The sequence below is a fragment of the Vipera ursinii genome (genome assembly GCF_947247035.1).
Source record: "Vipera ursinii genome assembly, chromosome: 10".
Lineage (NCBI taxonomy): Eukaryota > Metazoa > Chordata > Lepidosauria > Squamata > Viperidae > Vipera > Vipera ursinii.
The window spans coordinates 13,433,755-13,458,482 of NC_139520.1; the positions used below are offsets into that span (position 1 = coordinate 13,433,755).

Below are 24,728 nucleotides of genomic sequence, written 5' to 3' on the forward strand. Positions count from 1 at the left end.
CAGCAGTAGCCCGGCAGGTGGAACTAGAAAAATAGGCATAACCAAGTGGGCCCCCCTGTCCCAATCTTAGCGGTATTTGCCAGCATCTCCTCTCCTAGAAGGGAAATCTCCTCAAGCTAGCCTGCTTTGGCCTTCTGGCTGTCCCTCCCCTCCCCCTTCCCAGATGTGTTTGCCTCTGACAAGTACTTAACCTCTTTAGCAGCTGTTTTCGTGGGCAGAGGAGATCAGAGGGGATTTACAAGGTGCTGTGCAGGACACACACACACACACACCGCCTCATTTAATCTATATACTACTAAAACTTTCACGTCTGTAACTATGAACTGGACAAGACTTTTTGAACCAAAATACCTCAAGTGGGCTAACGTACAGAATGTGTCCAAAATCTGGGACCTATTGACTCCTGTGGAATTGAAGTTTGGCCACTTTTATAAAGCCTTTTGTGGCATAATACAAAGTGTCACAAAGCATCTGCAGCGGTCAGCTCCTGATGTTTGACTGTGTTATACAACCCCACGTGGGCTACTTTCAAGGCAGATATCTCTAGAAGGGGGGGTAGGCAACCTTGGCTCTTTTATGACTCGCGGACTTCAACTCCCAGAATTCCTGAGCCAGCCATGGGGAGAGGGGAGAGGTTTCCAAGCTGAGCCATGCTGGCTCAGGAATTCTGGGAGTTGAAGTCCACGAGTCATAAAAGTGCCAAGGTTGCCTACCCCTGCTCTAGAACATAGACTAATAAGAGTTGGAAGGGCCCTTGGAGGTCCACTAGTCCAAGCCCTCTGCTCGAGCAGGAGACCCTGTGCCATTTCAGACATAGGGTTGTCAAGTCTCTTTTTGAAAGGCTTCAGTGATGCAACACCCGCAACTTCTGAATGCAAGCTATTCCATTGGTTGATTGCTCTCACCATTAGGCATTTTCTTCTTACGTTTTAGGTTGCTTCTCTCCTTGGTTAGTTTCCATCCATTGTTTCTTCCCTCTTGCCATCTGGTGCTTTGGAAAAATCTCTTTATCTCCCTGAATTTTTAAGAATTCTCCAAGTATATTACAAGCTCTGCCACTGTTGGAGGAATTGAGGAATCAGGTAAGGAAATCTCTCTGAATCGACAACCCATGAGATCATGGATTGTTAGTCTGATATTAAAAAAATGAGCCTGGCTCCTTCCCTGTTGATTTTACAGAAGACCCTTAAAATCTGGTTGTACCATTAGGCCTGCTGACCCCATGGGACCAAGGATATATTGAGGTGACTCCATTGTTATTAACATCTGCTGCTATCTCTCAGCCTCTTGTTTTTTAAACAAGTTTTAATAATCATAACTGCTTCTTATATATTGGGTTTTAGTCTTGTTGTACACCCCCCAGTCGCTTGCCCATATAAATTTGATGAGTAAAGAAATAAACACCCTTTGTGCGCACACAGCCTTTCGCTGAAATGCATCATTTTACCGAAAGAAATTTGCTTTTTAAATAATCACTCTGTTTTCAGGAATGGGATTTGCGTTGTTCCTGGAGTTGAGAGGATTGGTCCAAAGACTGCCCAGCTGGCTTCAAGGTCTAAGGTGGGAGTAGAACTCTTTTAAGTCTCCTGGCTTTTCACCCAGTGCCTTTAACTTTCCGGCAAACTGACTTTCATAGACCAGATTACAAAATAATAAATAAAACATTCCAGGCGTAATAGCAGAACTCTCCCATGCCGTTGCCAAGACAATCACATGGACGCATCCCTGGAGCTATGGGGAATCAAGATCATCTCCAAGGTGTTTTTACTTATCTTAAGATGATTCTACGCATAAGGTCCAACCACCCCATTATCACTTCCTCAGCCCGTGGCAAATGGTCAAAGCTTTTAGTCCCAGGGCTTAGTTCAAGAATACCTTCTTTGCACCTGAGAAGAGTCAAGAACTCTTTTCCAAGCAAAGCCCACTGCAATAATAATAATAATAATAATAAAAAGGGAAGCCACAACATGACACATCACAGCCGCTTCTAGAGCCCGGGAATATTAGATGTGGAAACTTCAGAAAAAGCCTGATGCTCGGATGAGATTAACCACCTGTTCAATGGCTTTCTGGCTGCTGGGTGAGGAACAAAGGGGGATCAGAAAGGGTCAACTGCCAGCGTGACAAACCCCACGTTGGGAGGGATGGCTTCAAAAGGACCATGGGGTAGAAGCTAAGGGGAATTAGCTTGGGAGGACCAACACGAGGGCACCTCAGGAAGGAAAAGGGTGATGCAAGGTGACTCCACTCAGGAAACGGGCCAAGGAACAGGCAGGGTTGGGATGACTTTGATCCCATGTTGTGTCTCTTGGAATAAACAGCCAGACTACTCCCAGACTGGAAGGAGGAAACCTTTTTTTGCAGTTGGTGCTGACCTCCGACAAATCTTTTTAACTGTTGTGTTTTGTATTTTTATACTTTTGTCGTATTTTAATTACGTCGTTTTCTCATTTTAATATTGTAAACTGCCTAGAGTTACCTTGTGGGAAAAAAGAAAGAAAGAAAGAAAGAAAGAAAGAAAGAAAGAAAGAAAGAAAGAAAGAAAGAAAGAAAGAAAGAAAGAAAAGAAAAGAAAAGAAAAGAAAAGAAAAGAAAAGAAAAGAAGAGGAAGGAAGGAAGGAAGGAAGGAAGAAAGGGATGAAGAGGAAGGAAGAGGAAGGAAGGAAGGAAGAAAGAAAGAAAAAGAAAGAAGGAAAGAAAGAGGAAGAGAGGAAGGAAGGAAGAAAGAAACGGAAGGAAGAAAGGAAGAAAGAAAAAAAGAAAGGAAGAAAGAAAGAAAGAAAGGAAGAAACGGAAGGAAGAAAGAAAGAAAAAAGAAAGAAAGAAAGGAAGGAAGAAAGAGAAAGAAAGAAAGGGAAGAGGAGGAAGGAAGGAAGAGGAAGGAAGGAAGGAAGAAAGAAAGAAAGAAAGAAAGAAAGGGAAGAAGAGGAAGGAAGAGGAAGGAAGAAAGAAAGAAAGAAAGAAAGAAAGAAAGAAAGAGAAGAGGAAGAAAGAAAGAAAGAAAGAAAGAAAGAAAGAAAGAAAGAAAAAGAAAGAAAGGGAAGAAGAGGAAGGAAGGAAGAGGAAGGAAGGAAGAAAGAAAGAAAAAAAGAAAGAAAGAAAGAAAAGAAGAGGAAGGAAGGAAGAGGAAGGAAGGAAGAGGAAGGAAAGAAGGAAGAAAGAAAGAAAGAAAGAAAGAAAGAAAGAAAGAAAGAAAGAAAGAAAGAAAGAAAGAAAGAAAGAAAGAAAGAAAGAAAGAAAGAAAGAAAGAAAGAAAGAAAGAAAGGGGAAGAGAGGCAGGAAGGCAAAGCAAAGAACAGCCATCCCTCATTTCTCCCTTCCTGCCCAGTGGACTGGCAGAAGCAGGAGCAGAAACCCCTCCCAAGGTCTTACCTGATCCCTCGAAGGCGGCTTGTCAAAGGAAGCCCAGGGTTGCACGTTCCCAAGTGTTCCAAATCTCAACCCAGAGTCACTGAGAAGCCCAGCGGTCGGTTGTCCCCACTGCCTGAGGTGCTTGTTTCCTCCTAACCATGACTTCACGAATAAATAAGCCAGAGTTTTCTGGGCTGATGCAATACACTGAAAATACATTGTATTTTAGGGAGCGCCCTGGGACCCAACCAGGACCTCGGGATGAGATGAAAGAGCTTTTTCTTTTTCTTTTTTCCTCCAAAAAAGTCATTTATTGAACTTGTTTTTAAACATTATTCAAAAATGAAAGAGTAAGATTCTAGATAAAAAGAAAAGAAAATATGTGGTGTGAACACAACCTCCCCTCCGACTAAAGCAGGGGTAGGCAAACCTTGGCTCTTTTACGACTCATGGACTTCAACTCCCAGAATTCCTGAGCCAGCATAGCTATGCTGGCTCAGGAATTCTGGGAGTTGAAGTCCATGAGTCGTAAAAGAGCCAAGGTTTGCCTACCCCTGGACTAAAGGAACTGTCTGATCTGTAAACATGCTCCACCACGCTGAGTAACAATGCCCCTTCCACGTCCCAAATGGGAAAGGGGGCCTTTGCAATCTGCCCCCCCGCCACACACACAGCGCAGGGGGAGGCATCGCTCACTACGGCTGCCGTGACTCGACGGCCTGCCCGCCCTTTGACCTTTCTCTGCCAGGCATGGACTCCTGCGAAACCCCAGGCGACCCCCCTCCGGGCGGCAGGCTCTCCAGCGCCTGGGACGTGGGACCTCTGAGCTCTGAAGTGGGAGGAAAGGTGGGATTCGGGTTTCTGCAAGTACAAAAAGAGACTTGCGCGGAAAGGAAGAGTGTCTGGAAGCGCAGGGGACTAACTCGCCGGGTTAGGATTCATCCCACCCTGCTTGGCGCGGAGACGCTTTTTTGTCAGCAAAGAGCTCTCGGAGGAGGAGGAAGAGGAGGAGAAGGAGGAGGAGGAGAAGGGCCAAATGGAAAAAAGAAAAGCAGCCGGGACGGGCGCCGTTGAGCGAGAGCCATCAGGCCCTGTTAGGACATGCTGGACGTGACCAGGCCTTGCAGCATGATCATCAGGCGACGGGCGGGCTTGCTCACGTTGTTGTGAGGCTCCACCTGTAGGAACTGGAAGAGTTTCTGGCGCACCTGGTTCATCATCGAGCCCATGTGGTCGCGGGTGATGGGGTCGCTGTGGTTGAGATGCATCACTGCCTCCTCCAGGTAGCTGCAGGGGGAGGGAGGAGAAGACAGCCCAGAGTAAGCAAGCTGTTCTGGTTGCCATAGAGACCGAGTGCCCAATAACCGCCCTGCCCCGCCCCATCCCCTGCCCCGCCCGCCCACCTACAGGGCCACCCACCGCCTCCAGGGCCTGCCGCAGATCACCCAGGCAGCCCTGTACGTGCCATAGTGGCCACACCTTCTGCCTGCACCCCACAGTATCATTTGTGCGCAACGGGGCGCAAGGGCGGAGTCTTGTCCCTGTTGCCTGGCTGCCCTTTGCTTGGCTGCGCTGCTCCGCTTAGGCCACACCCAGGGGCAACTCTCCTCTGGGTGGGGCTGCTGGTAAGGAGGGGGCCGTGGGGAAGGCAGGGCTGGGGCGATGGCGCGTGTGCCCACAGAGAGGGCTCCGAGTGCCACCTCTGGCACGTGTGCCATAGGCTCGCCACTACTGCCATATGGTCAAGGAGAGCCTGGGATGGAATGTGGGAGGGAGGGAGGGAGGGAGGATTGCCGAGTAAGCGGCAGCTCAACCCAGATATTATGTGTGAGAGAAAGAGGGTGAAGACGGCACCTCCCAAATAATTCTCAGAGTATATCGTAGATGCAAATAGTAGAGTGCTCAGTCTGGCCACATTTTGTCTCTAGATGTGAAACAACAGACAGCTCAGCTTGGAAGAATTACCGTCTATTATTTTTGGTTTGGGGTCTGACGTCCGCCTTTCAATTTGGAAGAATGGGTTTGCTTAATGCCTAGGTCACTTGCTTATAACGACCGCAGGATTCACTTAACAGCCGGTGCAATAAGTGTTCAGAAAAAAATGGATCCGGTCACCCGTGTGCCTCAACTTACAACCACGAAGGTCAGGTTTTCAATCGCAAACGTGGTTGTTTCGAAGAAATGCCAATGTGGGTTTGTGTTTGGCCGCTGGATTTTCAGCTCAGAAGCCGCCACAGAGGCAGTTGGCAACTGGTGCCTCCCGCCCAACAAAACCAAAATTGCACACAAAATAACACTGTGCATATACGGTTGCTCTCCCTTTCCCCAATTTGGATTCCCCCCCCTTTCTTTTTAAAAACCACAGTCTTGCCAGAGGAATTATCTTCTGTATCCTTTTGAGAGCGAGACAGGGCCCGCCTTCCTGTACACACCACCAAAGTTTACTCACTTAAGTTTGAGCTCTGTCCGGGAGCCTAAATCTGAAGAGAGCTGCTGGATGAGAGACAGGAGGACTGGCTGGGACAGAGGACAAGGGTGCTGTCCAAAGACTTGCTGAGGGTCAACTGTCTCGCAGACGTAGAGGACCAGATTCAAATCTGCCGCAGTGAGAGCCTGCAAGTGTGAAAAGGGGCATACAGGAGATCCCGCGGAATGCTGGGACATTCTGATCCAAACAGGGAAAAGCACTGGGGTGATTATTTCCCAGAATTGCAATCCCCCCACGCTCCATGATTCGAACGCTCACTTTTCTGCTCTCGAGCGCTGGTGGCATTCCTGTCCCAAATAGCACGAGCATTATGGAATTCTTAAAACACCCAGAGGTGCCACAGAGGAGAAGGCAAAAGAATGCCAAAGAGGCATGAAATTGTTTGGATTGATCCTAAATGCAAAAGGAGTCAGTTAGCCCAACGTGGCACCTTCAAGACTGCAGGCCCTACTTATGGGTGTTTGAAGGGTTAGGGCTGGAGAAAGGAATGCAAACAGATAAATCTGACACCAGCATGTTGATGTTTATACAAGGAATTATCTATTATTCTGCATGTGTACGTACTGTGTGTATGTACACGCACGCACGCACACACAAGCTTGACAGCATACAAACATCTGCACCTTAAAGCTGGAATAGGCAACATATAATCTTCCAGATGTTACATATTCCGGGGGGGGGGGGGAACAGAGAGAGACAGAGAGAAAGAGAGAGAGAAACAGAGACACACACAGAGAAAGAGAGAGAAACAGGGAGAGACAGAGACACAGAGAGAGACAGACATACACAGACACAGAAACAGAGAGACAGAGACAGAGAAACAGAGACACACACAGAGACAGACAGAAACACAGAGACAGAAAGAGAGAGACAGAGAAACAGACACAGAGAGAAACAGACACAGAGACACAGAAACAGAGAGACAGAGAGAAATAGAGACAGACAAAGAGAGACAGACACACACAGAGACAGAAACAGAGACAGAGAAACAGAGACAGAGATAGAGAGAAATAGAGACAGAAAGACAGACACACACAGACAGAAAAAGAGACAGAGAAACAGAGAGAGACAGAGACAGAAAGAAGACAGACACACACAGAAAGAGAAACAGAGACACAGAGACAGACACACACAGACAGAGACAGAAACAGAGAGAGAGAGAGAGAGAGAGAGAGACTCCTTTTTTAAAAAAATGACACCAGGAGCTGCAGCTCGGAATCCTTAGCCTTGAAAAAAAACCCAGTGGTTTTTCTTCCTTAAGCCCTGCAACTGGTGCCCAGAAGGCCCAGTGGGAAGGCCTTCCTGTGGGCAGTTGGGAGAAACTACCTGGCCATCGAGTCAGGAGGAGGCATACCTGCTGGAAGGCTTGGTTCAGGTGTCCCTGCTGCAAAAGTTGCAGTATGTGAGCCTGCTGGGACTGGAAGTCTAGGTGGGTGGCAGGGATGGGCGTGCCCGCAGCCGAACGCATGGCCTGCATGATGCTGGAGGTGACAGCCGCCTGCTGCTCCTTCATAGCTGTGCTCACCTCCCCCTTGATGACTCGCTGCACCTGAGCCAAGATGGACTCTTGCATGCTGGACAAACGGTGGAAAAGAAGAAGGTGAGGGGGGGGGGAAACGGTCACAGGGATCCGACAGCACAGAGGGTGCGGAACACACGGGACAAAACACATGTTTCGCACTCGCTCAACGCTTCTTATTGGGTATATAAGAAGATGCGGCACAACAGAATAACTGGCTCCAAACTTCCATCCAAACTTTCTATTAGGGCCTACCTACCTAGCGAATGGCTTCCCCAACCTGGAGCTTCTTTCAAAGTATCAGACTGAAATTCCAAAGAGAGCATCAAGTTTAATAAGAAGCTGCCACGTCTCCCTTTACAGGGATGGAATGGGCAAAAAGGAACAGCTTGATTATTCTATTTTGTGGAGCCACTGAAATTCTAGGGAGATTTAATGTCGATGACAGGCAGTAATTTTTCGCACCTTCTCCTAATTTAGGGGTCACCAACCCCTGGTCCGTGGACCAGCACTGGTCTGCAGCATGCCAGCAACCAGTCCGCACAAACAAGCAAAGCCCCATCGGCGGGATGCAGGCAGCACACAAAACCACGCACTCTCCGGTCCGTGGGAAAAAAAAACTTTCTCCACGGAACCGGTCCCTGGTGCTCAGAAGGTTGGGGACCTCTGTCCTAATTGCTCTGAGCACAGAGACTTTTGGCAAGATGAGGGAAATGTTTCAATTCTAGATGGAGGGAAGCTCCCAGTGCTGAGAAGTCTGGCTAATGTGAAGAAGTGGTAACCCTCCAGTGTACCAGGACAGTCAGTCAGAAAAGACACGGGGCTCCAGATCTCTCAGTAACATATAAAGGTAAAGGTTCCCCCGCACATGTGTGCTAGTCGTTTCCCACTCTAGGGGCCGGTGCTCATCTCCGTTTCAAAGCCGAAGAGCCAGCGCTTGTCTGAAGATGTCTCCGTGGTCCTGTGGCCGGCATGACTAGATGCCAAAGGCACACGGAACGCTGTTACCTTCCCACCGTAGTGGTCCCTGTTTTCCTACTTGCATTTTTACGTGCTTTCGAACTGCTAGGTTGGCAGAAGCTGGGACGAGTAAAAGGCGCTCACTCTGTCACGCGGCACTCGGGATTCGACCCGCCAAACCGCCGACCTTCTGATCGACAAGCTCAGCGTCCTAACCCACTGAGCCACCGCGTCCCTTCTCAGTAACATACCAAGGCTCTAATTGCATCAGTTGAGCTTGTGGATCTTGTCTAGGATCTACCAAAGGAACCCACAACTCTTAATCTGACTCTGTGTGAGTACACGATGGGATATTGCAACAGTAGGGGATAATCAACTCCTCCTACAGATGGTGCCCACCTAGGTTCCCATGAACTCACTTGCCCACAATGACGTGAAGCTGATGCTGAACCTCAGAATGCACGCTGGCTGTGATGGTGGATGCCAGTTGGTCAGTTGTGCTCTGGAAAGAGTTGACCATCTGCCGGAGCTGGCCCAAGAGAGTGTCCCGGGCTTCTTGTTCTCGCATCTTCTTATTCTTCAACTGAGCCTCCAACTGAAGAATATCTAGGAGAGAGAATGCATAAAAGTCCAGTGGTGTGACTGAAGCCAATTTTCCCCATATCTGCCGTCTCCCAATGCTTCTTTCTCATCAACTTTGCTTACAATCTCTGGTTGTAAAGTTTACAGCCGGTTGCTTATTTATTTTATTTATTTTATTTTAATCCCATTTATATCCCGCCCTTCTCCGAAGACTCAGGGCGGCTTACAATTTAAGCACAAACCAATGTGCTTAGCAATAGCCTTCATTCTATGTATATGCCTGCTTATTAGGGCTTTCGGGGGGCCCCAAGCGGCATTATCAACCCTTCGAAGTTACAACGGCCGTGGAAAGTAAATTTACAACCCATTCTCCAAGTAGATTTGGACTTATGACCATGTGGTTCTCTTCATGACCGCTGTCACGATTGTCGTAAAAATAATTGTAGAGTGAGTCTGATCGTGCGGTGACCTGGCCTACAACCACAATCATTTATGACCGCAAGGCTCCAACGTGGTTTAAGTTGGGGGCTACTTGTAATGTTTCTTATGCCCTCACTCTCACCCAAACATTGCACTGTTTTTCAAACTCTACCACAAGGCATAGGAAATTCATGAATTTACACGAATCTCACCAAATGTCTTGCCTGGATTATCTGCTGTGGATTTTCTGCTCGGACAAAAAAAGTGCAATCTCGGGAAGCCGTAGACCTTTGCCAAAATACTGGAAATGTTCCTTTGGCAAAGATTTCTCCTGAATATTCTGAGATCATTATTGGTCCAGAGAAGCAGGGCAACGCACCCTATTCAAAATCTCACTGGAAACCCCCCTTCCCCTTTCAAGAACACTGCATTTGAGTCTTGCTCAGCGAGGTTATCTTTCAAGCCAAGCTGAACAACAACAAAAATCTCTTTCAAAAGGCTCCCAGGGGAATTATTCCAAATGGAAGAGATTTCCATTACTGTGGAACCAATCATGATGTTGTTGGTGTTCAATAAATGGCCAGCTGGAGACTTCTATCAGCAGAAATAGCTGAGAGACATATGCCCCCCCCTCAGAAGCTCCACTCTTAGATCACGCTCTAACATCCCTAAACTCAAAAGCTGTTCAACTGACATTCTTTCCCCCTGCTTTAGTAAACCCTTACTCCCATTTCCTGGATTGGCAGCAAAACCGCTGGGAAACAGAAGGGCAGTGAAAACGACATACATTCTTGCGTGCCTTGTTTGAAGGTGTCGTTGATCTGCTGGAACATTGACTGGCAGCTCTTTTCAAAAGCAGGTAGAACTATACTTTGAAAGGCCTCCCGAAATGCGGTCTGCATGGGCACCTGTAAGGTATCGCTGGCTGCCCGAGCGATGGTGTCGGTAAGGTTCTGGAAACCAAGGAGGCAGAAATCCCCAAAGCTTAGATTAGATAACATTTATTGTCTTTTTGTTTTTTACTGTGGGCACAATGGCACACCTTAAAAATGAAATTTGGTTGCCTGCACTCCATGTGTGTATACAACACACATTTAAACATACCATAAACAACATACGTGTAGATCTACGCCCTTACGTAACATATAAATATTAATCACTGTCCACCTCGAATACATAACGGGAGGAGGAAGCTTTAGCATTCACAAGGTTTAGGCTGTATGGAACAAAACTGTGACCGAGTCGGGATGTTCTGCTTCGGATACCAGGGAGCCTCCTCCTCCTCCCAGAATGGAACAAGGAAAACAGGTGGTGGAGAGGATGTGTAGCGTCCCTGTTGTGATTCCTCGCCAGCCCGTGGATCTGGCAGCTGAGTCTGAGGACTCAGAGGAAGAGGAGGGGCCTAGAGTGACATCAGAGTCAGAGGAAGGCTGAGGAGCTCCAAGGCGTACAGTCGGACGAGGAACCGGGCCCCTCTACTCGCGCTCAGGCTGAGACACAGCTGTGCTGGGAGCCTGAGTTGGACAGTGGTGATGAACACTTGGGACAAATCCCGGGTGCATGAATGCGCAGGCAAGAGAAGCGAGTAGGACAGAGGAATGCAATGGGGCGGCTCCAGAGGCAAAGGAGAAGGCATTAGGAAGCCATGCCGTGGCTGCATAATAAAAGGGAAGGTGTGGGAGGTGCTGGTTGCCAAAGGCAACCGTTCAGGACTTGTGATGAACTGTGTTTGTTTTTCCTCAAGTCTGTGAGTAATAAAAGGGGTCTGGGTTTGTCCTGCGGTTCCTGCCTGCTTGATTTGAAGAAGGGTTTTCTCCTTGTGAACTTAACAAGAGCTCAAGTAGGCTGGGACAGAACAGTCCCAGACAATCTTACAAACCCCACTAAAACCCTGATAAAATGATCTCCGTGCAACCGAGGTCACTAAAGAAGTGGTCCCTGCTCTCTCGTTGGCTGAAGCAGTAACCCTGCCGATTTAAGGCTGCTTATGCGGGCGGTCCTTGACTTACAACCATTCATTTGGCGACTGCCTGAAGCCACAACGGCACGGAGAGAAGCAGAACGATGACTGTGGCAGCATCCGCAGAGGCACACGATCAAAATGCATGTGCTCGGCCGTCAGCGTGCACTTGACAATGGTGGCGGCACCCTGGGGGTCATCTGATTGCCGTCTGTGACTTTCTCGACAGCTTCTGACCAGCAAAGTGAATGGGGAAGTGGGGTTGGCTCAACCATTGTGTCGTTTTGCTTAGCAACTGCTAAGGGATTTGCTTAACAGCTGTGGCCAAAATAGTAAGGTCGTAAAACCCGGCACGACTCAAATGAGGAGCTGCCTTGCTCAGCCATGGAAATTCTGCCCCCAGTTGTGGAGGTTAAGTTGAGGACTACCTGTAGCTTCAGCTGAAAGAGGGGCGTAACCTGAACAGAAGCATCAGCAAAGAATGTGCTCGTACATGCTCTCACCTTCGATTTCACCAGTTTGGCAATGTTCTCCTTTAGTGTCCCTTCGATGGCTGTTAGCTTATTTGCAATAGTGTTACTCAGCTGTCCAGTGATGGGATCCAAGCTCTTAGATACACCTGTTTAACAAGAGAAGACCAAATCCTTTTTTTGGGGGGGTGGGGGTGGAAGGAGTTAACTGTGTAAGAAAGCCTGCGGGTGAACACTCTCTGAAAACCGAGGGGAAGGCAACATATACAACTCCTCGGATTGGAGAGCACCTCCCAGCGGCCTTCATCTGGCTTATCTTAGTTAGAATTCACAGGCCCTGGAGTTCAACACCCTCCGTTGCCCATCACAGCTATGAACTGTTAACATTCACATTTTTTTTAACTGCCATCTAATGATCTCTTGGAAAGAAAGGAACCAGGAAAAATAAAAATAAAAAAAGCTAATGGGCGCTGTTGAGAAGAATCAGAAATGCTTCTCCTGGCAATCCAAACCATGCCCTTGAACCGGATCCACCTTATTTTTTTTTAGCGTCTCTAACTCAAAATCCAGATCCTTGAGAGAAACGGCCTACGAGTGACATGTTCTCCCTGCAGGATCTTTTGCAAGCAATTCATCATCCGCTGGGCAAGACTTACACGGGGGAACTGTCTTTTTCATCTCCTCGCGGATGGTCCTCTCCAGTCGATTGCAGGCAGCCGTCGAGAGGGACTGGGAGAGCTGTTGGGAGAGGTGCTCCTGCAGCTGCCCGCTGCGCTGCTGACCTTCCGCCAGAGCCTGTTCCAGCCTCCGCTCTGAAACTTAAGAGTTAAGGAACACGGCGAGGAAAGGTAGGACAGGCTGGGCTCAGAGATGCCAAAGATAGCAACAGCAATGCCGGGAGCGCTTAGACTTACGTACCGCTTAATAACGCTTTACGGCCTTCTCTAAGTGGTTTACAGACTCAGCATCTTGCCCCCAGCAATTTGGGTCCCCATTTTACCGACCTCAGAAGGGAGGGAGGCTGAGTCAACCTTGAGCCGGTCAGGATCGAACTGCTGGCAGTCGGCAGAATTAGCCTGTGATACCGCATTCTAACCTCTGCGCCACCACGGCTCTGATCAGACTCCATGGCAAGACTTCAGATATACAACTTAGTAAGGCTTCACTTGAGAGCCAGTTTGGTGTAACGGTTAAGACACCACGCTAGAAACCAGGAGATGGTGAGTTCTAGTCCCACCTTAGGCACAATGCCGGCTGGGTGATCCTGAAATTTTTTCTCAGCCCTAGGAAGCAGGCCATGGCAAACCATTTCTGAAAAACCTTGCTAAAAAAAAAAAACTTCAGGGATCTGTCCAGGCAGTCTCTAAGAATCAGAAGGGGAAAAAATGGCTCAACAAGAGTTATATTTGGCTGAAGGCTCTCAGACACACTGTAAGCATGGCTAGCTAGTAATTTTTGCAACATATTAGGAAAAAAAACCACTAAGCAGTTCTGTGCAATTCCCTAGTCTGATCCTTCTTTTCTTTCAGAGCCATCGTGGTACAGTAGTTAAAAGAGCTGGCCCAGAAATTGGGAAATCCAAATTCTAGTCTTCTTTAGCCCCAGCTGCCAGTTGGGAGATGTTGGGCTGACCACTCCCTCTCAACCTTAAATAAATAACTGCAACAAAGAAGTCGATAAAACAAAACCTCTTGTTGAACTATGTCTTAAGAACTAGGAGAGCACCGTTAGGGGACGAAAAATAACCATAGCAAGTTCCTTATTCTCACCCTCTCACATTTTTATTGACGTACAGACTTTTTTTTTTAATCCTTTGTTCCTAGGCCTTGGAAGATAGCATTTCTTTGCTGGCAAACTTGGGCTGTCACTTTCACTCCCACACTGGCTACAAACCCCTGACATCGCCGGGTAAAAAGCCTGGGTGGTAGACAGTGTGGGGGAGGGGGGGGGAAACAAAAAAACAAAAGATGATACTGCCCAGAACAAAGAAAAACTGGTTGAGGGACAGCTGTCAGTACAGAAGGAGTCAGTTTCCTGCAAAGAAACGGCAAGTTCTTCCTCGCTAATCGGACTTAGCTAAAGATGAAATTCTTCATACTGTTTCTCCTTTTTTATTTGGTACGGAATTAAAAAAAATAATAATCAGTGCAGTCAAATTTTAACCTTTTAACCTTTCCTGCTTTCTCAATTTTTCAAGTTGTTTAGAGCAGCGTTTCCCAACCTTAGGAACTTGAAGATGCGTGGACTTCAACTCCCAGAATTCCCCAGCCAGCTATGCTGGCTGGGGAATTCTGGGAGTTGAAGTCCACGCATCTTCAAGTTCCTAAGGTTGGAAAACGCTGGTTTAGAGAACACTGTTTCCCCCCCCCACCCCTCTGTTTTATGACTCTAATCCCTTATTATCTGGTTATGAGGTGTAAATACAGCAAATAGGAAAGAAAAAAAATCAGTACTTCGAGCAAACGGGTCCTCCTCCTTCTTCCAGCCAAGTACATTTGTGTGTAGAAACACGAAAGTCTACAAGAACACAAAGACCACCAAACCCAGTGCTGAACGGGACAAATTCCGGTTAGCCTTTTCTAGGGAGGATACGTTCCTGCTCGTGCTGGGAGTCGATCACCCGCTCGATGTGACCCATAAGAGAGCTCTGGACAGCATCCAGGTGATCTGCCAGCCTCTGCATCAGCTCCATCTGATTCTGTCTCAGTTCAGCAACCTCCCTTTGCTGGGTCCTGAGCAGAGACATCAGCTCCTCCTGGTAGCCGGGAGCAGCCTAGAGGGAGAAGGCACAAGATAAACACCACCATGCTGTGGTTTTCAGTGGATCTTGCTGTTTTGTTCAGAGAAACCCAATTGAGTTTGTCCCTCTTTTTTCTTTTATATGTATTTTATTGATTTTTCCCATTTCACAATCAAATATTTAAAAAAGCAACGCATTGTCTGGGTCAATCAGTAATTCAGTGATCTACTTAAACCTTTCGTGTAAGTCTAATATTACAACATCCAGTATTTCCTCTCTTTTTCTGGCAGTACCTGGCAAATACAAATACGAAGATGTTTTTATTTAGTTGATAATAATAAGAGTTTGTCCCTCTTGTAGAGAATGAACTGGACTCGCCCACCGTGGTCATTTGGGAGAATGGCAGAAAATATCCATAAATGACACCAAACGAAGAAACATTTGGGAAGAAGTGTTTATTTCAATTAATGCTTGTGGCCTTGGGATCAGAGGAACTACACGGAATTGCCCATGTTCTAATTTGCTTTTGTTAATGCAGATTTCAAAGCTAATGGTGCCTGGTGCGCCAGTTGCGGCCCTATCTAAGCCGGGATGATCTATGCACGGTCACTCACGTGCTCGTGACCTCTCGTCTAGACTACTGCAACGCTCTCTACATGGGGCTTCCCTTGAGGACCACCCGGAGGCTCCAACTGGTACAGAATGCAGCCGCGAGAGTTGTGTTGGGAGTCTCCCGATACTCCCATGTCACACCTCTGCTCCGTGAGCTGCATTGGTTACCAGTTGTCTTCCGGGTGAGATTCAAGGTGCTAGTAATGGTGTTTAAAGCCCTACATGGCAGGGGTCCGGAGTACCTTAGGGAACACCTGCTGCCGGCATCAACTTCCCTCCGCCCTGTGCGTTCCCACAGAGAGGGCCTCCTCAGGGTGCCACCGGTCAGAGAATGTCAATTGGTGGCCCCCAGGGGAAGATCCTTCTCTGTGGGCGCCCCGGAACTATGGAACCAGTTACCGGTTGAGCTCCAGACGGCGCCCGATCTTCGCTCCTTTCGCCGCAATCTAAAAACATACTTGTTCGAACAAGCCGGCCTGGCCTGAGGGGGGATTGGTGGGGTTTTTACTGTCATTTTATTGGGGTTTTTATTATGTATTAACTGTTTTTTAATGGGCATGTATTTAATTACTTTTTAACTTTTGTAATTTTGTGTTTTATTCTTGCCCTGTACACCGCCCTGAGTCCTTCGGGAGAAGGGCGGTATAGAAATATTAATAAATTAAAATTAAAATTAAATTAATGTATTGTACTACTTTTAAAGAAATCCGTGTGGCTAAGTTTAACTGAGGCTTGACTGGGAGGCAATTATTCCAACAGGCTTACTGCCTGACTGAAAGAAGGAATCAGGTGAGCAGATCAACCCTCAAGTTTCAAATTCTTAAGACAAGCGTGATCCTGGGTGCGAGGGATCAGTACAAATCTAGGAAGAGAGCCCTAACCACTGATATCACTGCGTGACTTAATTTCATCCCACAATTCTAAACCTTTGCAAATCTGGGGCGGGAGGGGAAGAAGCAGAAAGGCAAATAAACAAATAAAATAAAATAAAGCGTCTGCACTAACCTGCTGATCAAAGGACCCTGGGGACTGTGTCGCGTCCCTACAACCAAAGAAAAGGGGTTAAGCAAGACATTGTCAGGAAGATCATTACAGCTTCAATGTCAACAGATCTTCTCTAAACGGAAAACGAGCTTCTTCTGATTAAATTTCTCACCCCAGTAACTTCGAGTCGTACCATGACGACAATAAATGGAAGCACCTAAGTTAAAAAGCCCAAGGACAAATTCCTAGCTTGACCCAAGATAACGGTCTTTTCCAACTTGGCCCCTCCCCAGATGTATGGCAGCGCAACTGTTTGCGCTCTAAAGCACAAGGAGATCGATAGTTTTAAAATAGGTTGAATGGTAATGGTGGGCTTGAATATCACACTTGAGATTGATTGATAGCTAGATGGCCAGACAGACACACAGATAAGAAAGTAGCTAGTATCTCAAAGGATTCCTAGTATTCCACATATGTCACCCCTGTCTTTTAATGTTCTAAACTCAGGGTAGAAGTATAATTCCAACAAATGTCTAATGGAGATTCTCAGTCATCCAGCTCGCAGTTGTTCCCAAGGTGCTTTTTCACGAGGCAACTGGACTTTCTTGTTTTGCTTTGAAGATGCTTCGCTTCTTATCCAAGAAGCTTCTTCAGCTCTTCTGTTCCCCAGCCATCCAGTCAGAGCTGAAGAAGCTGCCTGGATGAGAGGCGAAACGTCTTCAAAAAAAAACCCCCAAGAAAGTCCAGTTTCCTCCTGAAAAAGCATCTTTGGGTATAATTCCAACAGAAGACTTGCTGGTTGGCAATGCCCCCTTTTGGAGCTCTGGAAGTAAGGCAGTGTATGGTGACACTCCTGGTGAAAGAGGGTATAGATCAGGAGTCTCCAAACTTTAGGACTTTAAGACTTGTGGACACCAGCTCCCAGAATTCCTCAGCCCAGCAGCTGAGGTATCCTGGGTGTTGAAGCCCACAAGATTTAAAATTCCCAAGTTTGGAGACCCCTGGTAAAAGATGTGACAATGATGAGACTAAAAGCTTTTAAAAAATGGTTTGTATGTGTGTGTGTGCTTGTATGCATCTCTCTCTCTCTCTCTGCCAATCTTATCATCTTTCTTTTTCTTTTTTTCTCTTTCCTTTCTTTATCATCATCATCATCATCATCATCATCATCTACTTCTGACTGTCTGCCTATGACTGTCTACCTGCCTCTCTCATACACCAACCTGTCGTCTTTCTTCCCCTTCCTCTTCAGTTTTGGGGAAGCCCGAGGAGAGACTTTGGCTTTCCAGTCCTTCACCGGCAGCCGCTGGACGGTCATTTTGGTTGTGAACCCGCCGGAAGTGGCAGCCAAGCTCGCAACTTCATCGTCATGATCGCTGCAGAGGGAAGAGAAGGGAAAGAAGGCAGCTTGCCAGAAGTCCCCGCAAATGGTATCATAACGACAGTCTCGGATCAACTTTCGCTCAGCAGTGGAATACGGCGGCATTTATCCAGGGTGAATTTCGGCTATGATTCTGCCGTCCAAAGAAGCAGCTGATGGATCAGTTTTCCTTAACAGGGCACCCTGTTCTTTACCAAGAGAGCAGGGCATCGAGGCAATCTTAAATGCATTTAGTGTTTGGTTTCCTGCCATTACAATAGTGACCATTGGATCGATTTTCAGAGGATTCTATTCAGATCCTCTCCACCCAGATCCCAGTGCCACCTTGTATTAGCCAGCAATCCTAGTTTCTACTGACAAGCTGCCTCTGACAGGCAAAGGCCAAGAAGAAGAAAGCATATGCTGAGCTACTGAATCTCAAATGTTTCTCTGGCCAGGATGAGATTGCATTCATTTGGCCTCAGACAGGTGTGTGTGTGTGTGTGTGTGTGTGTGTGAACGTATCATTTGGAGATTCGATCTGGTCCAATCTCCAAATCAGATTTCCAGATGTCAAATTCAACTGATCCGAGGTAAATGGATCCATTTTCTAAATCGGATTTCAATTCCAAATCGAATGGGCTATTTGAATCAAATTTGGCCCCACAGGCGGCAGCCCTCAACTTACAACAGTTCATTTCGTGACTGTTCCAAGTTACAACAACACTGGAAAAAGTGACACAAGCATTTTTCACGCTTATGGCGGTTGCACTGCAGCATCCCCAGGGTCACGTGATTGACATTCGGATGCTTGGCGACCGATTCGTATTTACGACGGTTGCAGTGTCCCGGGGTCATGTGATCCCCTTTTGGGACCTTCTGACAAGCAAAGTCAATGGGGAAGCCAGATTCACTTAACAGCCAGGTTACTAACTTAACAACCGCAGCGATTTGCTTACCAAGTGCGGCAAGAAAAGTCGTAAAAAGGGGCACTTAAATTTCTCATTTAGCCATATAAACTCTGTGCTGAATCGTGGTTTTAAGTCGAGGACGACCTATATTTGCTAACTATTCCTCTCCAGAGCAGAAGTCACTTACTTTTGTAAGACCCTTTAAAATGCTGCTAGTCCTCTGAGAATTAAAGCCCTGTCTTTATTTCTGAAAATGCTGGGGAAGAAAAAAAAAGTGTGTCTCTAGACAGCCATATTCCCTACTACTGGGATTTTATACTAGACCGCATTTTCCTCAAATTCATTTGCTTTGCCTCGCCAGAAGCTTCAAGCGAGGAAGAGGGAACGGGACGCAGCCCATACCTCTGCTCGGCGCTAGCATCCTGACTGTCATGCTGCAGGAGGCGGTAGCTGTGCCTGTGGCAAGAGCTCTTATGCTTCTCTTCCACTTCATTCCTGGGGCTGCATGGAAAAAAAAACCATCAGGGAGGCAGGTTGCATCAAAGCCAAATGCATTCTGCTTTATTTTCAGGCACCGAAAATTAAGCACACAGACACCCAAGAGCCACTAGGGTTTTCTTTTCCAGCCAAAACGGCTCTGCAGGATCCATATTTTATTTCATGCTCATCCCAAATACAGTCCTTAGATGCCTATCTTGGATAACGGGGTTGTTTAGATAGAGGAGGAGGAGGAGGAGGAGGAGGAGGAGGAGGAGGAGGAGGAGGAGGAGGAGGAGGAGGAGGAGGAGGAGGAAAAACAGGGCTTGACTGCAGATCACAACCCAGAGGTACAGGTTGTCCTTGACTTATGATAGACCCAAGTTACAACAGACCCACCAAAAGGTAGGCTTTAATCCAGAGGCCCCCAACCTTTCGGGCACCAGGGACCAGTTCCCTGGAGAAAGGTTTTTCTGCGGACTGGAGGGGGCCTGGTTTCACATGCTGCCTGCATCCAGCTGTTGTGATTCAGGGTCAGCCTGTGGGTTTGGCAGTTGGGGAGGAGGAGAAGGGGTTTGGAGAGCCTGCAGAGGACAGTTCTGAGGCTTCGCAGGGCTCTCAGCCAGGCCCCTCTCATCTGGTTACTACCCAGACCCAGCTGTGTGAGCCTGACAGTGTGGATGAAGATGACCCACAGCTGGCCTTGTTCAAGGATGCCCAACACAGGAGGCAGTCAATCAGGAGTAAACAGAGGAAGGCAATGGGGCACCTCGGAAGGAGGCAGAGAGAAGCCACGCCTTGAACTGTTTAAAAGGGGAATGTGTGGGAGGGCTGGTTTGCTGAAGGCAACCGTTTGAATAGCTCCTGTTTTAGTGGTTCGTATTTTGTTTTGCTCAGTTTGCTCTGTTTTGGATCTGTTTTGTGTAAATAAATTTGGCGGGCTTACTTCCAGCCTTTTGCCTTTTGTAAAGGGGTTGTCCCTGCCTTTTCTGCAGGGCCGGTAGTAGGCTGGAACAGAACACCAGCAGATGGGGCTTGACTTGTTTGCGTGGGCCGATTGCTGGTATGCCGCGGACCGGTGCCGGTCTACGGACTGGGAGTTGGGGACCCCTGCTTTAATCATACCTCTGATTTTCCTAAGATCAGATCCCTGTCTTCTTCCACAGAGAAGTGGATTGAATAGTCCTGCACACTTTCTTTAATTTTACGGCGACTATGAAAAGCAAGCAAGGGAGGGTCAAGATGGGTATCCTGGCCCCGGGGAAGAGGGATGGCAACCCGGCCTTACCTGTCTGCCATAGTGTTCCTGGTCTCTCTGGTGATGTCAGGAGCGGCCGGCCAGGGCTGACTCACCCCGCTATCCAGCACCACGTTTTCCTGAGGTAAGGCTGCCTCCAGCAGCGAGGGGGCGGTGAGCATGTCCACCTCGCTGGGGGCCATGTCCAAGGAGTGATGGCTGGGCTCTGAGCTGTGACGGTTGCGCGGAGAAAGCAAGTGGAGAGCTGAGGCTGCCGAAGCCATGCTGTCCGTGTGATGGTTGGAGTCCAGAATTTCGACCGGGAGGCCAGACGGGGCTGTCCCGAAGCTGCGCTGCAGGGTCTCCGAGGCGATTTCAGGGATGTCTTGGGACATGGCGGTCGAGGCGGAGGAGATGACATCCGGGGAGCGCTCACGAGTTGGAGAGGACTGGGGCACCACCAGAGGCTCCACTTCCTCCTGTGCCAGGGCCAAAGGAGGAGGATTCCCTGTGGAAACCTTGAGAGGAAAGGCAAAGAGAGTGATCCGCTTGTAGCATATCTTACACCAGGGGTCTCCAACCCCCGGGCCATGGACATAGAATTGACCGTCTTAATTAGACGGATACACAATTAATACCACTGGAGCTGAAAAGTGGTTTTGTTTTATCTATAGTACAAATTCATTTCCAGCAGCAGCAATGCCAAGAGGAAAAGGAGTACAAAGTACCACACCTCTCTCCACGGAACCGGCCCCTGGGGCCCGAAAGGTTGAGGTCCTCTGCCTTAATACGATCCTGGAAAGTTAATCCAACATTTCCTGCCTACCTTCCCCTTTCCATTAACAGGCCTGGATGATAACGATGATGGTTTAGGTCACAAAATGTAAAACGAACATAGCTAATACAGAAAAAAATGGTTTTGAAATAGCTGGGCAGAATTTTCGCAACTACCTTATAACCACGTAAGCCTTTGTTAAATTCTATGGTCGTTCCACATTTTCATCCCAGCGTTCCAGACACGCCTTGTGGATCCCAAATATTATTCTGGCAACCATTCAGCAATAAGGGCTCATAAGAGACTCATTGCCAGTTTGAGTTTCATAGCTGAGCAAGAACCAGAATTCCAGTTATCAAGGTCGCCATGTAACCCAGATTCTCCCCAATTTGGCCACAAAATCCATGCTCTCCAGTGTGTGTACTGTATCTGTGTCTCTCTCTCTCTCTCTCTCTCTGTGTGTTAGTCTAGAAGGCAGCAGACTAGGAAGATGAAATCTCCTCCATCCATTGACTGCTTCTATTGCAGTGACTCTTATTCTTAGGAAAGATTCCCAAGTGATATGAAAGAACTGGCAGCTAATTGCACACACCAGACAAAATAAATAAATAAATAAATAAATAATGGCCTAATAAAGAGGATTCCAAGACTGATAGATCTGCCCTTAAAGCAAAGTCATCTTATGGAGCCCAGCAGGCCTTCTTCTCAACGGTGGTTCCTGCCCTGGCTCAAAACTCTGCAAGTCTTTGGAAAGATGGGCAGCCATATCAACGTTTCCAATCAGTCAGTCTCATCTCTTTCTCGCTGCAATTCCTACGGTCTACTTTTTAATTTTATATGCACAGTGAGGGTCTGCTTAAAAACCAACGGTTAAAAAGTGCAAGGAAGTCAAGGCCCTCGCTCAGCACGGCCGATTCGGCTTGGGCAAGGAAAGGCGCGGATGTTTCAAGGAAGGGCGTGGGGGAGAGTGGAGAAGAATCAGAACGGCCTTGAGGGGAATCGACCTTACCGGGATGGGGACCTTTGGGGTCAGTTTCTCAGGAAGGCCAGGGAGCAACACAGAGTGATTCCGCGGGCTTGCCTGGAGACTTCCACTGCTGCCACTCAGGGCGAGATTGGCATCGAGCTGGATCTTTGGGCTTAGGGACATGTCCTCCGATGGCCTAGGGCGGAAAGAAGGAGGAGGAGGAGGAGGAGGAGGAGGAGGAGGAGGAGGAAGAGCAGTGTTAACAGATAAGATCCTTCCATCTCTTCCCATCAGAAGCAACTTGGGAACGGAGTTCCCAGCTCTGCCCTCAGCCAGGACCAATGCTGGTGTTTGAGAGCATGCTAAGCGCTGCATTCCCAAAGCACAAACATAATACAGGCACTCCTCAACTTTCCAACCACAGCTAAACTCCAAATTTCTGTTGCTACAAAGCAGTGGTTAAGTGAGGTTTGCCCTGTTTTACGAGCTTTTTTTTTTTTTGGCCACACTGCAGTTTTTTAAAATGACTCACAGGGTCATTAAGCCAATCTGGCTCTCCCACCCCTCCCCCTGACTTTGCTAAGGTTACCAACGGCGACCCCAGGAGAGTGCAACCGTCATAAATAGGTGACAGCTGCCAAGGGTCTGAATTTCTATCACGTGATCTTAGGGATGCTGTGATGATCGTGTCATGGTTCCGACGGATGGAACTCTTCAAAGAACTTTGAGGCATTGTTTACCTTAAAGAATCTTTATTCGAGCAGCATAGCATCGGCACGTACGTGGTCGAAGCCAAAATCTGAGTTCCCCTCTCCTGAGCACATAGTATCAAAGCACAATTCCCTCCTCTGATTAACAGTCATAAATCACATTCTCCATTGAGTTTGAAATGCAGGCTCTCCCTCCAGTTCTCCAACCCAGCCATTTCTTATCATCTCTTATTTCAATAACCTTGGTTCTCACACTAGGTTCAGTATTGTTATGTCTAGCTAAACTCCCGTGCACATTCCTCCTCCTCCCCCCCAGCCCAGTATCATCTAATTCTAACTCTTAATTCTAAGAGAAAAACCTAAGAAGGAAAATGGTTGCATCTCCATACGTTGTCAAAGCAAAAACATCTGATGTTAGCAGCGTTGACAGATCGTATGTGTGAAAACCCGCAAGCCCCTTTTTTCCAGGGCCTTCCTAACTCTGAACGGTTGCTAAACAAATCGTTGTGAGTCGAGGACCGCCTGTAGCTGACCATTTCATTTGTCTGTGCGCTGATTATTATTATTTTTTTAACGCTGATTCTGGCCAGCTCCCAATGAAAAAAAAAGTTATTGAATAAGACACATAGTACAATGGACCCAAAGCCCTCTGAACTGGCCTCAGTCCTCGTCCTTAATCAAAGTCATAATTACACTTCAACCCACGAAGGAGGGGTGTGTGTCTTACCTGGGAAGGGGAGGCTCTCCGACGGAAGTGCTGCTCATGGTGGTCACAGCAGTGAGGGAGCTAATGCTACTTCCTGGAGACCCTGTGATCTGATACAGACAAGAGTGCATTATTTGGGAGGCAACCAGTGTAGAATCAATCACACGAAACTAGGTGTCAGAATCCATTTATATCACATTCATAAATGTATGTTTAAAATATTGTGACCTCCCTGGATTCTGCCATGTCTCCAAGGGGGAGAGGAGAAGAGGTTTATTCAGCCTTGGCCGGTGGCTGCATTCAAAGACCAGGGAAAACCCTTTTGATCTTAGGACAACAAAGGAGGGGAAGGGAGGGGGGATCTGGTTTGTATCTCCATTTGAATCTGAAAAGGAAGGAGGCAATAATCATAAAGACAGGGGAAGTTCCCTCTTTCCCATGAAAGGGTTGACACCGAAGTTTAATTGATGTGGGTCTGACCAAATGGGTTTTGAGGGGAGGGGGTTGAACCGGGAACTCTTTATAAAGCATAAGTTGTAACACAATGCCAGATCCTGTCTTGTATTTCCACAACCGATCACATCCTAGTAAAACCTCCTGTTGGACAAGCCCTGGCTCCAAGAGTTCTTTATTTTCCTAAGATGTGGATTGGGGTGGGTCCTGACACTAGGCCTTTGGATGCTACTTAGCAATGGGGGAGGGAAGACTGGGGAGTGTCGAAAACCAAAGCTTAAGAGCTATGGTGCTTTATGTCTGCTCTCTGACTTCCAAGGGGCTCACGATCTCCACTCTAGTACTAGGAGCCTTAGAATTAGCGGTGGCTTTGAAAATCAAAATGAAACTACCACCTCCCCCCAAAAAAATCAATTAGAATTTTTTGCCTTGAGCACCAGCTAATTCGCTCTTCAAAAAGCTTCTTAAATGACCGTGCCATCCATCCATCGAGGCCTCCCATTACCCCTCAGAGCCCTTCCGGGCCTCGATGGCTTCTTTTCTTGGAATCATTCGTGTCCAGGAAATAACGGATGAAGCCTAAACAGAATCTCGACTGGGTTCTGCCTTTTGCACGGGTGAAGACGGCCGGTGAAAGCGGCCACAAACCCAGCCCGGGAGGGGACCAGAGGCTTCTCCTTGAAAGCGTTCCGAAAGCGCTTACCTGCTGCAGGGACGCGCTGGGAGTCATGAAGGCGTCTGGAGTCATCAGTTTGGGCTTGGTGTCATTCGATGGCGGGAGGAAGTCCACGGGCACGGACAGTTCTGAAATGCGTCGCAAGTCCGGCTGGGAGCCGTGGATGGATCCTTTCTCAGAGCCCCGCCCTTCCATGCCTATGTCGGCCAGGTGATCAGGGAAGGCTTCAGCACCCAAAGGGACAGGTTAACACAAAGGTGTCGCAAAGAAAGAAAGATACACGGAAGCTTCCTTTCAGTTAAGTATGAATAAAGAGGAGTCACAGCAAGCTACCTATCCTGAAGACAGGGCAAATAGAAAAAAAACCCAA

The 24,728-nt window shown here is 47.7% G+C and overlaps 1 protein-coding gene across 1 annotated transcript in view; it reads right to left on the minus strand.

Annotated features, from left to right (window-relative positions):
- Positions 1–3,627: 3,627 nt before the first annotated feature.
- Positions 3,628–24,728, minus strand: part of EDC4 (enhancer of mRNA decapping 4) — a 33,127-nt gene continuing 12,026 nt past the window's right edge. Inside the window, exons 15-29 of the mRNA XM_083370631.1 lie at positions 24,386–24,582; positions 23,251–23,339; positions 21,856–22,009; positions 20,123–20,589; positions 18,760–18,858; positions 17,310–17,462; positions 16,108–16,144; positions 14,343–14,523; positions 12,407–12,562; positions 11,784–11,899; positions 10,108–10,273; positions 8,738–8,924; positions 7,194–7,413; positions 5,801–5,964; positions 3,628–4,638 (exon numbers count right to left, since the gene is read on the minus strand). Of these exons, the coding sequence (XP_083226757.1) occupies positions 4,446–4,638; positions 5,801–5,964; positions 7,194–7,413; positions 8,738–8,924; positions 10,108–10,273; positions 11,784–11,899; positions 12,407–12,562; positions 14,343–14,523; positions 16,108–16,144; positions 17,310–17,462; positions 18,760–18,858; positions 20,123–20,589; positions 21,856–22,009; positions 23,251–23,339; positions 24,386–24,582 (2,579 nt within the window). The 3' untranslated portion in view covers positions 3,628–4,445. The remainder of the gene's footprint in view (positions 4,639–5,800; positions 5,965–7,193; positions 7,414–8,737; positions 8,925–10,107; positions 10,274–11,783; positions 11,900–12,406; positions 12,563–14,342; positions 14,524–16,107; positions 16,145–17,309; positions 17,463–18,759; positions 18,859–20,122; positions 20,590–21,855; positions 22,010–23,250; positions 23,340–24,385; positions 24,583–24,728) is intronic.